Raw genomic sequence first — 13,065 nt, forward strand, 5'->3', positions numbered from 1 at the left:
TTGAAGTATATGCATGACACAAACATGGTCCTTTGTTAATGTTTAGCCCGCTTGCACTTATCACCAAAAACTGTCCAGAAGGCTGATATGAAAATGAGCAGGAAGAAAAAGGGGAAGTAAGCAGAGTCGATTCCTCTCTGTGGGTGTGTTTTAGCTTCTTGCATCACAGACTCAAACACATTTTATGGAAGGCGAGCAACTGAGGCAAAGGTTCATGTCACCACTTCAAGCCTCAGCATCTGTAGTTGACTGTCTGATGCTCGACTTTTTTGGGTGTCTGGGTAAGTGTTGAAGCTCTTTGAATGTAGGCTGTAAGGTCAAGAAGTATTAACTATTGTCTTCACTTAAGTATGAAGGTTAAAAGCAGCTATTTGAAAGACTATAGACAAAGGCAGTCGTGGGTATAGATTTGTGCAAGTACTGAATTGAAATACATCAACTTTCATTTTCTATGCAAATGCTAATTGAAATGTGTACCCACCGTAAAACTACATACACATAGTCATACCATGGTGACATTATCTGCTAAAATTCAAAGACGTTACATATAAAATTAGAATGTTTTGTCCGCAATGACAAATCGGTGTATCCTGCTGACATACGCATGTTTTTTTTAACCTTTGTATAAATACATCAAGCAGCACTAAAGTGGTTTTGAGGTATGGTGCAGATGTAATTAAATAGTTTCATGCGGTAACCTTTAAATTCTATACACGACAAACATGAGAACGTTTATGCATAACAATTTAAGATGTTAAATGACCTCTGACATGCGGTACAGGAAATGCTAATTCCCATTTCTGTATTCTGTTAATTGACCTCCACAGAAAGCTGCAGTGTTAAATTGATGCGGTATCTTGTGTGTGAGAAAGCATCCTTTGTGGTTTGAGTCAACTCATACTTGTACCGAACAGCCTCGTCACTATCTCTCTCTCTTATACACACACATGCTCACATGTTCTTGCATGTACCACTTATCTGTCAGAAAACGTCAGGAAAGAGAGCATCTTGACAGGTTCCTGTTAAAACAACTCTATCATGATGTGGTTTGCTGTTTCATACGTAGCGGATGTCACACAACGAAAAAATAATAATTGCACTGCATCCTAATACACAGGTTCATTAGTGTTTATATTTAATTTGGGCATTTTTATTTTAAAACATGTTTCACTGCCTTGCACACACTGAGGTGGTGACACAGTTGGCAATACTTGCAGTTTACAAAGATCATCTCTCTGACAGCATCCAAACTAAGAAAGGGAGGAAACATATCCAAACATATGGTATCTTGCAATTATATGACTTTATGAAATTAAAATAGTTATTTTAAGGATACACTTTGGGCGTTCTTGAGTTTTGAGTTGCTGAGTTCCTTGTTTCCAGTAACAAGTGTATTTTTTAATATCGTTTTTGAGCCCAGGTTCATAACAGACATAAACAAATGGATAGGAATAAATTACAGAATTTAACAACCCACAAGAACACACAAGTAACTGAGTTTAATCATTTGATAATGAGACCAAAAACTGAAGCAGTTGAGACGTGCAGAAACAGAGGGGAATTCTGTGATAAGTGATAAGTGGTTATAACAGCGAGTGTTAACAGCATACATCACACGTATGTAACACACATTTTAAATGTGAGAGAGAGAAAAACATAATGTCAGGATGAAGTGCTGCAGTGCACTGGGTTTCTTCTCCCTTCATATTGCAGTACAGCACTGATGCAACTTCCCTATTAGTTTGTCTGTGTCAGCCAGCGTGTGTGTCAACTCCCTTCAAAAAAGACACCGAAAAGAAATCTCTCTTTTTGGTGGCATTATACTGCGAAATATGGACATACCTTACAGTCGACTGACTCCACTCGATGAGAGAGAAGGGTTGGATCATTCGTTATCAGAGTTTTTTGACCTCTAAACTCAAGTTAGTGATGTGAGAAAACATTAGGGGGCGAAGAATGAGGAATGAGTAAACAATGTTTCACAGAATAGGGAACACTGCTGTCTGTTTATGACGGCACAAACAAAACCAGCAGGTATCGTCTGTCTGCTGCGAAGGAATGTCAACACGCCTGGTTTGCAGCGAGTGACAGAAGCTTCTGGTGGTGTTACAGTTACAGTTCAGATGATAGAAGGAAGTGCTCAAAAGCTGAAAATAGGCTGAGAAGAAGTGCAAACACATTTGACAGAGACAAACCGACAATTAGCATTCAGATGTGTGCCAAAGGGTGAATCTGAGCATCTGATCCATGTTTTATCCCTGGTTATTTGACTGCCTACCTTTAGTGCACTCTGTGTTTTTAATGTATATCAGAATAATGTTGTTTTTAGATGGGATTTGCTGGATGAAAATACATCTTGGTTTGATGGGAGTTTAGTTCTGTATCAGTCGATTACTGTACAACTAAAGTTGACCATGAAGCCGGTATCATAGCGCGCACGCACACACACACACACACACACACACACACACACACACACACACACACACACACACACACATACACACACACACACACACACACACACACACACACACACACACACACACACACAAACAAACACTGGTCTGCTACTGGTGTATCTATTGACATTACATTTAGATAAATGATTCAATGTCTTTTCACTTTTCTTCAGCATTTGTGGTGATTTTCTTTCTCTACTGCCAGTTCATTCTGAATTAAACACCCATCTGGAAATGAAAAGGAAAGCAGGGCTTATGCAAACTACAGCTAATCACTCATCTTTGATATGAGCTCGCAGCATGTCTCTTCATCTATTTCCAGATCTAAATTCCCATCTGATACAGTGGCATTGCTCTGTCTCTATGAATGCATGATTACACGTTGACTTAAATCTGCATGTTAACTGGAAAGAGTGTGAAGTGCAACATAACCAAAAAAGGCTGCCATTTATGGAGCTAAGCTAATAATTTGTGAGGGAGTCACAGCTCGAGTCGGGGTGTGAAAGTGCTTCAGCGTTGTTCTTTGACAAACAGCCGGGGTGTTATGCTGCTTTTATGCTTAACAAATGTATTCATTATTCCTTGTTCCCATGTAGATTAATCCTGACTGAATCATGCCCGACAATATACTGGAAGAAATCTTCATTAAACGATCTCAGCAGAAGAAGAAGACCTCCCCTTTGAACTACAAGGAGAGACTGTTTGTTCTCACCCAGGAAAAAATAGCCTACTATGATTTTGATTCTGACAAAGGGGTACGTATATGCGATTGCAGAAATCCTTTGATGAAATGCAGCTACATTTGTCTGTTAGTTACCTGACTGTTTCCTCATCTGTTAAGCAGAAGCGAAAAGGTTTGAGAGGATCGGTTGACCTAGAGAAGATCAAGTGTGTGGAGACGGTCCAGCCGGAGCCGAATTCCCCACAAGAACGCATGTATGCTTTTCAGGTAGACATTTTTGTTAATTTACTTCTTTAACAGAGAGGGACTCTTCAGAAACCCCATTATTACAATCATGAGAGTTATGGACAAATATTACAGCCACTATACATTCTCATTAGTCTAAAATCCGGACCAAAAACTGCTACGTTTTTGCTTTCCATCCTGCCTCTATGCCAGTGTTTGTTTTGGTTTTTGGAAATGAAGAGACAGCGTTGGCAAGACTTTTCTATATCCCAGTATCAGTTACTGTAGTGGAGCATGGAATATATTTCTTACTTAATAGTGATTTAAACCCATTACTACAGTCAAGCACTTTGTAAAAGCTGGAATACGCAACATACTGGAGGCCTATACCACAAGACTAAGTTTTCTTCTTGGCAGACAAATCTGTCCAATCCTCCAATAATGTGAAAGTCCAATGTTAAGAAGTGAAACCAAATCTCACACTCAAATGAACTAGGGGCTTTCAGCAACAGGTGTTGCCATTGCACACATGTTATCTCCCAAGGCAAGGCTGGCATTAACTATCAAAGTAACAGTATTTAAGAGTTTCTGTCTTCAACTGAAGTTAATATGATCACACGCTAGGATTTTTATAATTGTCTTTCAGCTCTTGTCACAAATATCGCAACTAATTTTGGTGTCACATGTATTTACTGAGTTAGCAACTTAAGAAATAAAAAAATCATCCAATGTTTTGAAATGACAGACAACTTTGACTAAAAACAGCTGATGGCTATTTTTTGTTTTTCGCTTTCCCCCACAGATCATTTATGATGAAGGGCCGCTGTACATCTTTGCAAAAACTGAAGATGTTCGGGCTCAGTGGATAAAGAAGCTGAAAGAGAGTTAGTATATGTATACAGCATGTACTCTTCAATCTGCAAATCAAGTTTGTTTGTAGAAGCAGATAAAAGTCCTTCTAAAAATTAGTAAACCAAGACTAGTTGGACTGATATTCCCTTGAGTGCTCAGTACAAAAAAAAACATGATTTATGAAGGGGAAAAAAATGAGATCTCTTATCAAAACAATCCAAAGCCAATTTGATAGATATTACCTGGATAGGAAACAAAAAAAAACATGATTTAGTCAAATAGATCAATAAGAAGTGATATATCTTTTCTTGCAAATGAACCTGGTGTTTATGTATATGCAATATTAGAGCGTATCTTAACATCACCCAGTGCTTACACTACAGAAGAGCTGGGTTCATATGCAAATGCAAGTGTGTATTCAATGTAAATGTCCATTGTGTGTCCGAACTTGTGTATAGTGGTGCGCTTCAACAAGGATCTCATGCAGAAGTACCATCCTTGTTTTTGGGTGGATGGAGTGTGGCTGTGCTGCCAGCAGGAAGTTAAACAAGCTATGGGTTGCAAGGTGCTGGATAATAAGAACGGTGAGAACAAGATTCCCTTTGGTTTGAAAATGGCAACTATCCACAACTAAACATTAGCCTATGACTACGTTTTTTCATTCATGTATTCATTGTGTCATTAAAAGGCTTTACATCTAAACCTACTCGGGGAAGGGGATCCAGGAAACCTCTTCCTCCTACTCCAACAGAGGTATACACACAGTCCCTTTCAAATAATTTTCACTGATTACAGACTGATATTGTTCAGAATACATCCACTAATCTTGGGTTTTTCTAGGAGAAGTCTGTTCGGCCTTTACCTCCACAGCCTCCTGAGGTACCTTCCCCCTCTGTAGGCATGACTGTCATTGCAGAGTATAGTTACACACCCATGACGCCCCAAGATCTAGAACTAAAGAAGGATGAAGAGTACACCATCCTGGAGATGTCTGATCAGAACTGGTGGAAAGCCAGAGACAAAAATGGGTGAGAAAAAAATAGCAAGCAGCCTATGTGATTAGTAAAAGCAATGGCACAAAAACACTTAAACTTCAAAACAAATACAGTTCTTATCTCTCTACGGTGTGACTATAGAGCTGATCCCACATGGACAGACCTGCATCCACATGAAAAACAGTGGGAAATAATAATTAAGGACTTTGAGGCACATAGATTATCAAAACAAGTGCATGAAGAGTAGAAGACAGCAGTGAACATGCAGAATATATATATATCTGCATGTATGTGTTTACACTCTACTTGAACAAATGAATGTTTTTGGCTTTGTATATATAAATATACAGTATATGTGTATAAAAATGAGAAAATAAGAATGAACAGTGAAAAAACATATTAAAATACTAATCATCTGTAGATTGAATTAATTTATTTTGCATATAGAGTTTTAGGAGCAATCATTTGTTTATGATGAAATGCTACTGTACTAGTGTCTGTGAGCGCCTCAGTGTCCAGCCAAGATGTACATTAGTTTACGTGATCAATAAATACAATGTTTTCTTTTGCAGAAAGGAAGGATACATACCTTGTAACTATGTTGTGGAAGCCGCAAATGGGCTAGAAAGATTTGAGTGAGTATGGGCACTACTGTACTGTCTACTACTGTAAATTGTAGTTCCTTATGTCATTGTTAGTTTATCATTTTATGTTAAAATTACTTGTGAAGGTATTTTGACTGCTGAAGCAAGAAGTGCTTCAAAAATGTATTTTTTTTAACATAAAATTAACATAAAATTTATAATCATTTTATTATTACTTTCACAGCTGGTATTCCAAGAATATGAACCGTAGCCAGGCAGAACAGCTGTTAAAGACTGAGGTAAACACAATGACTGACATACACAATGTTACAAGAGAACAGCTTTGATATGTTTGTGCAAATACAAATTAGTCACACTTAAGTAGCTGGACGTTATTTAATTTGAAACTTAAATATACACTTGTGTGTTGTTTACCAGAACAAAGACGGAGGCTTCCTGGTACGGGACTCAAGCAAGGCCGGGAAATACACCGTGTCTTTGTTCACTAAGGTTGGCGGGTGAGTAATGTTAAACCCTGCTGCAATACTGTATTCACTGGCTCCAATCATGTGTGAACGTATCAAAAGAAGAACTGTTTGTAATGAAAGCGGAAACAGTAGGCCACAGAGGGAGAGAGATGTAAATTATTCATGCAAAACCTGGACTAATCTCACAGGCCTCTGTAAGACTGAACTGTCTTGTGGATAAGGCTGAGAATATTTTACCTAGTTGTGCATACATGATAAATGACTATGTCTTTGAAAACCTGCAACTAAATCTTCTTTAAGTTACTCTGTCTTTCCGCTCCACAGGGAAACCGGTGGAAGCTGCAGACATTATAACATCTGCACCGCCACACAGGGCCAGTTTTATCTGGCACAGAATCATAATTTCAGCAGCATCCCAGAGCTCATCAACTACCATCAGCACAATGCAGCAGGTTGTTACAGTAGCTGTGAATATATGGATATCTTATAAAGCAGTTTTCAGATTTAAGGCCACACAGCAGGCAAAAAATGTTTCATACACTGGTCACCTTTGAGATTTTGGCCTATTTTGCTTCCATAACATGTCTGTTGTTTTCTCAAAATTAGTTTTTCTCATATTCTGAGCCAGAAATCTACAATCATGTTGCACTTTCAAACATTCCAGTTTTATTCATATCTATATTGTGATTATTTTTTACAGAGAGGTTAATCCATATATAATGTAACTGGATTTAACATTTTTTGCTTAAAACAGGGCAAAGAATATAGATTTTTAAAGTAGAGTATTATAGAGTGATAAAAAGACATACAGTATATCCCCTGTAAAAACCTTTGACTCTAATATGTCAACAAAACCAAACAGGAATTTTGAACCTGGCTTTATCCATTATTCATGTCTTGCCTTAAGTCGTTTGAAATTTGTCATGCAACAATAGAAAATTAATATATAGTTGTCGCTGCAGGAAAAAGTAAATGACGGGGAAGGGCAACAAAATGTAGGCACACAAACAGGATATCAAGAAATGAAAACGATGTTTACCTTACAGGTTTTGTTGTCTCCTTCACTAGGTATGGTTAGCAGGCTGAAATACATTGTATCTAACCGAGCACAGCCTCCATCAACAGCAGGGCTTGGTTATGGTAAGAGTATGACTATATCAATATACTATTCTACCATTATTAACATATTCTCTTGGTAACATCTGGTAACTGATTAGAAAGTATTGTTTATGCTGTTTATAAATCACCCGTTGTCTGATGCTGTATGCTTTAACATATTGATCATTTGGTATTAAGTATTTCAGGGCAGCAGTGGTCCCTTGATTGTGAAAGGAATAGTTTGACATTTAGGGCAATAGACATTCAATTTTCAATTCAATTTTATTTATAGTGCGTGTGTGTGTGTGTGTGTGTGTGTGTGTGTGTGTGTGTGTGTGTGTGTGTGTTTGTGTGTGTGTGTGTGTGTGTGTGTGTGTGTGTGTGTGTGTGTGTGTGTGTGTGTGTGTGTGTGTGTGTGTGTGTGTGTGTGTGTGTGTGTGTGTGTTACACGACTGAAGGAGTTGGGATTATTTTATTTGAATGTAAAGCACTTTGGGCTGCATTTTTATATGTATGAAAGGTGCTATACAAATAAAGCGAATTTGATTTGAAATGTCAAACTGTTCCTTTTAATGTGGATGCTGCAAGTATAAAAAGTGCTCCTCCATTCTCTCTTGTTTGCTCCAGGTGTGTGGGAGATTGACCCTCGTTACCTCACCTTCATCAGGGAGCTGGGCAATGGGCAGTTTGGAGTGGTGAAGTATGGAAAGTGGCAGGGCCAGCATGATGTTGCCATTAAGATGATTAAAGAGGGCTCCATGTCTGAAGATGATTTTATAGCGGAAGCCAAAATCATGATGTAAGCAACACCAAATGGGTCTGAATTTGAGCTGACACTTTTTGATCATTCAGCTGCTATACGCGAAATGACTGCGGTTGAAAAAATAGTGATGATTTTCTGCGCAAGACTCATAAAACCGTGTGATGTGTCACAGTGGGAAGTGTAGTTTATATAAGTACTGTGAGAAAAAACAACACCTAACACTTCCTTCTCCTTTCGCTTAAACCAGGAAGCTTCGCCATGAAAACCTTGTCCAGCTGTACGGCGTGTGCACCAAACAAAGACCCATTTACATAGTGACTGAGTTCCTTACCAATGGCTGCCTGCTGACATACCTCAGGGAGGGCCTGAAGCAGCACCCGACTACTGTCCAGCTCCTAGAGATGTGTAAAGATGTCTCAGAGGGAATGGCCTACCTTGAGTCACAGCAGTACATCCACAGAGACCTGGTGGGGTCAAAGATATACTGTAATATGTATACAACTGTGCAACACATATCCCAGAAAATTCTAGATCATCTATTTTCATGCTATGTTGAGATAGGATTAGTTATTTGGAGATAAAAGTGAATATTTAATGATTACAGTTAAATCAAGAGGGCTGTTTGTTTTGTCCGCAGGCTGCCAGGAACTGTTTAGTAGATGGGAATGGCACAGTCAAAGTGACTGACTTTGGACTGTCAAGGTAAGAATACTTATAAACACACGAATTATAGAACCATATTATTAGGCATACCGGTGCCTAAAGTAGCTAAAACCACCTTACTTTGTTCTCAGATCAGTGGGGGAAAGTAACAGAAAATGTATTGAAGTGCCTTAGTTAAGTACTATTCTTAGCTGTTTTACTTGAGTATTTCTATTTTATGCTAGTTTATTTTTTGACTTCACTACATTTATTTTACTATTTTGGTTACTTTGTATATAAAGAGTTTACATTCAATGATAATATAAACGTATACGTAAAAAAAACAGTAGTTCCCTTCAACCAACTACAACAGTAAAGAAATGCATACAAATGAGTGCATAAGTAATACTTATCCTAGGGACCATTTTAACTTTTGATACGTTACGTACATTTAGTTGACACTCCTTCTGTATTTTTACTTTTTTCAAATGCTGATTTTTTTCATGTGTATGGACAGGATTATTTTTACATTGTGGTCCGTAGGGTTGCAACACTACGTCCTCCCGGTACAATAATAATCTATATATATATATATATATATATATATATATATATATATAGAGAGAGAGAGAGAGAGAGAGAGAGAGAGAGAGAGAGAGAGATACCACCATTTCATAGTTATCTGTATTACACAGTTATCATTATCTGTTACCATAACTCTTAAAGGAATGAAACCAGAATTTTTTTTTTGTTGCTGAACAAACACTTTTTTTTATAAAAACGTAAAACCATTTTGAATAGAAGTATGCTTAAAAAGTCTACCTTTTGAAAATATATAAAATGTTTTTTGATAACCATCAATACCACTGCAACCCTAGGCCTATTTGTCCTTCTACATTTTAAATAAACGATCTAAATACTTCTTCCACCACTGCCTTAGGTATGTCTTGGATGATGAATACACAAGCTCAGCAGGTTCCAAGTTTCCTGTTCGCTGGTCACCTCCTGAGGTCCTCCTCTACTGCAAATTCAGCAGCAAGTCAGACATATGGGCATATGGTGAGTAAAGTATGATTTTCAATTCAGTCAATGCATTTCTGGTCTGGTAATAAGTGTGAACTATGAATTGATATCTGTACTAAGGCATCATAACTTTTAACTGTTTCCTTTAATTTTAAGGGGTTCTTCTGTGGGAGGTGTACACTTTGGGACGGCTTCCGTATGAGCGCCTTAACAACACGGAAATAGTGGAGCAGGTGTCCCGGGGCCTTCGCCTCTACCGCCCTCAGCTGGCCAATGACAAGATCTACAGCATTATGTCAAGCTGTTGGCTTGATGTAAGTACAGTTTTATTAAGTTGCGGCCCTCAGTGGAGGCTATGATAATAACCTTGGCTTGTACAGACTGATAATAGTATATGGCAATATTTTCTGAACACCAGTCCTACAGCATCTCTTTGTTTTGTTTTCAGAAAGCAGATGAGAGACCCACCTTTCAGGAGTTGGCATTGACTGTTCAGGATTTGCTGTACGAGCTCCAGTAGACTTCAACATAATCGCAATCGCACACCGACACGTAAACAGTTTATCCCCACAGAGAAGCAAATCCGCCTGTCCCTGGAAAGTTGACACAATCATTTAAACAGTTAACAGCTTGAACATGGGACTGCACAGCCATGCTGACGTCCTCTGTAATGTGAATATGTGCAAGGTTAATGTCACACAATAACTCATTGATTAAAACAGCCTTTCTATGACATTATTAGAAGTACAGTCCTACAGGCTAGCATTTAAAATGTGTATATTTTATTATCTGTGTTATTGTATCATGTGTATTGTATTATGTGGAATCAGTGTGAAATGTAGACACCTTTGCATGTGGAAACAAGCTTTGTGGGAACATATCTATTGCACAAATAAAAGCCAAGTAAGCCAGGCTTTGAAATGACTGAAACATCATATGAAATGAAAATGACAAAACAACCAAACATCTGATAAATCTGTTGTTCACTCATTCTAATCAAATACGAACTCGTTTTGATGTAACAATAACTCTGCATAAATTGGTATTAGTTTTTTCTTCTTTTAATTAAATAGTTATATCATTAACTGAACATTGCTGTGTGAAAAATTACGTATGCGTGATTATGAGCGCCGTCAGAGGTAGACGCTCTGTGATTGGTTGAATTACTTCCTGTTTCCGGTCGTCCATACATACACGTGAAGGTCAGCATAAGGCATTCAAACTTGGAAAAAACTGCTCTTGAGACCTTTTTAGCTCAATATGGACGGCAAAGGAGCGACGGCCGACCCCCAGCTTCAGCACTTTATCGAAATCGAGTCTCAGAAACAAAGATTTCAGCAGCTGGTGCATCAAATGGCGGAGGTTTGCTGGGTAAGATTAGCTTTTAGCTAACAGCGCAGCTCTGCTTTTTACATACTGGTTTTATTTCCTGTGGTCAAATAATGATTCACAAATGAATGCATTAGACACATGAATACATTTGTGACCCACAGCTCTCAATGTGTCATTCCGGGATACGTACATATAACGTTACCTTTCCCTACGCGAACCTTCGGCGGAAAATAAATACATTATTATAAAAGCATTATTTTTTACCTGTTATTAGCTGATGGTTATATCTAGATATGTTGACTGTCTGTCCGGAACGATGAAATGTTTGCGAAACAAATGTTTAATCTAGTCTGTAAAGTGTCCTAAGATGACTTTTGGCACTATAAATAAAATTGAATTAATATTTCCCCAGGTTCCCATGGTTACTAACGTTAGCTACCCGGTCTGCTAGCTAGCTAGTAGTCGCGGAGAGGGGTGTGGAAATGTTTGATTAAAACGTTGGTTTCGTCTTTGGTAAAAAAAAATCTATCATATGAGACTGAAAGTGGAAATCTTTGAGATTACAAAAACACTTTGGGTACCCGAAATGCTGCTGTATAACGGATTTGAAATAGGATTTTAAGTCACGCCTCTGTGAGGGCTGAGGTCACAGCTTAGATAATTGCTGTAACGATTATTGTTTATTAGGATCCGCATCGTCGGCATAGTGAAGACTATTCTTCATTGGGTCCAACACAAGACAAACATACACAAATATTATAAAGCACCATACATATTGGTATATCACAACAATGGACATAGTAGCATTTCATAACACGAAGGCATAGTAACGCGTGTTACATGTTATAAAACAAAAAAATAGTGACCTGAAATAAATGATAAAAAGACCGAAAAGACAACAACAAAACGAATAACCGAATCAAACGGGTTTAACCTAACCTGACTGATAACAACTTTCAAAAAATATATGTAACAGCTCTTTACGTTACCATTTTTTAAGTGCATTGGTTCTGGTCAAAGGCAGGGTAAACCCATAACATAAGGCCAGTCTGATATCATAACCATATCTATCAGTGATAGATAATAGCTGCGAGAACAGACTGATGGGTTTATGTAATGTGTAAATATTCTTTAAAAATACAATAATTAATTGTGTTACACCCCTTGTGCCTAATGTGTTCTATCTGTGATATATGTCATATGTTAATGGTCTGTCTCTGTCTCCAGGAGAAATGCATGGATAAGCCTGGGCCAAAGCTGGATTCAAGGACAGAAATGTGCTTCGTTAACTGTGTGGAGCGATTTATTGACACCAGCCAGTTCATCCTAAACAGACTGGAACAGACTCAGAGGAGCAAGGGCTCATTCTCTGATACCATGTCAGACTAAAAAACGGTCACTGGAAGGACTGACCAAGACACATGTACACGACCCCCTGCTCCACGAGGAGGCCGTTTTGTCCTGACACAGCTGTTCAACTGGAAAAAAGGAACATTAAGTGTTACTTTTGTTACAAGTGCCTCTGATTAACACGATGTATGGATGCATAAGTATAGGGTTTTATTTGTCCTCCACAGCAGGATAGTAGTGTTGCAAAACTTTGGGATTGTGGTTTGTTGCAAGCAGGACCTGGTGTTTTTGTTGAAGTCAGTTCAACAATCAAACAGTAAGACTGAGCTTGAACGTGTTAATGCCCACTGCTATAAAGAGTTGGTTAAATGTGGGAGACAACTGAAGGATGGACACGTGGGACATTCAGCTTTGTCAGCTGTTTTTGACCGCCACAAGCAAATTTAAGAGAACACACTGTCTTGACTGAAGAGGCGAGAAGTTCTGGACTGTACATATGCAATAAACATAATGCCAAATAATTCTGTCTATCTTTTGGAAAAGTGTAGTCAAGTTTTATAATTATGTTG

At 38.2% G+C, this 13,065-nt stretch overlaps 2 protein-coding genes across 4 annotated transcripts; both read left to right on the forward strand.

Moving 5' to 3' along the window:
- Positions 1-189: 189 nt before the first annotated feature.
- Positions 190-10,842, forward strand: btk (Bruton agammaglobulinemia tyrosine kinase). 3 transcript variants are annotated; one of them, XM_083914801.1, is made up of 18 exons: positions 190-281; positions 3,059-3,217; positions 3,307-3,411; positions 4,172-4,253; positions 4,680-4,805; positions 4,910-4,974; positions 5,062-5,249; positions 5,789-5,851; positions 6,045-6,099; positions 6,239-6,318; positions 6,613-6,740; positions 7,357-7,428; positions 8,014-8,185; positions 8,397-8,616; positions 8,787-8,851; positions 9,732-9,850; positions 9,971-10,137; positions 10,390-10,842. In XM_083914801.1, exons 2-18 carry the CDS (start codon positions 3,077-3,079, stop codon positions 10,417-10,419), a joined length of 1,878 nt encoding a protein of 625 aa, XP_083770927.1. In that variant the 5' UTR covers positions 190-281; positions 3,059-3,076; the 3' UTR covers positions 10,420-10,842. The 3 variants fall into 3 exon arrangements, with proteins under 3 accessions (XP_083770927.1, XP_083770925.1, XP_083770926.1); XM_083914799.1 differs by having other exon boundaries at positions 9,971-10,128; positions 10,263-10,842; XM_083914800.1 differs by having other exon boundaries at positions 5,065-5,249; positions 9,971-10,128; positions 10,263-10,842.
- Positions 10,843-11,015: 173 nt separating this feature from the next.
- Positions 11,016-13,064, forward strand: timm8a (translocase of inner mitochondrial membrane 8 homolog A (yeast)). The gene is made up of 2 exons (XM_083914798.1): positions 11,016-11,185; positions 12,374-13,064. The coding sequence occupies exons 1-2, from the start codon at positions 11,075-11,077 to the stop codon at positions 12,533-12,535; spliced, it is 273 nt and encodes a 90-aa protein (XP_083770924.1). The 5' UTR covers positions 11,016-11,074; the 3' UTR covers positions 12,536-13,064.
- Position 13,065: the final 1 nt, after the last annotated feature.

This window comes from Echiichthys vipera (assembly GCF_963691815.1).
Source record: "Echiichthys vipera genome assembly, chromosome: 6".
In the NCBI taxonomy this organism is placed as follows: Eukaryota; Metazoa; Chordata; class Actinopteri; order Perciformes; family Trachinidae; genus Echiichthys; species Echiichthys vipera.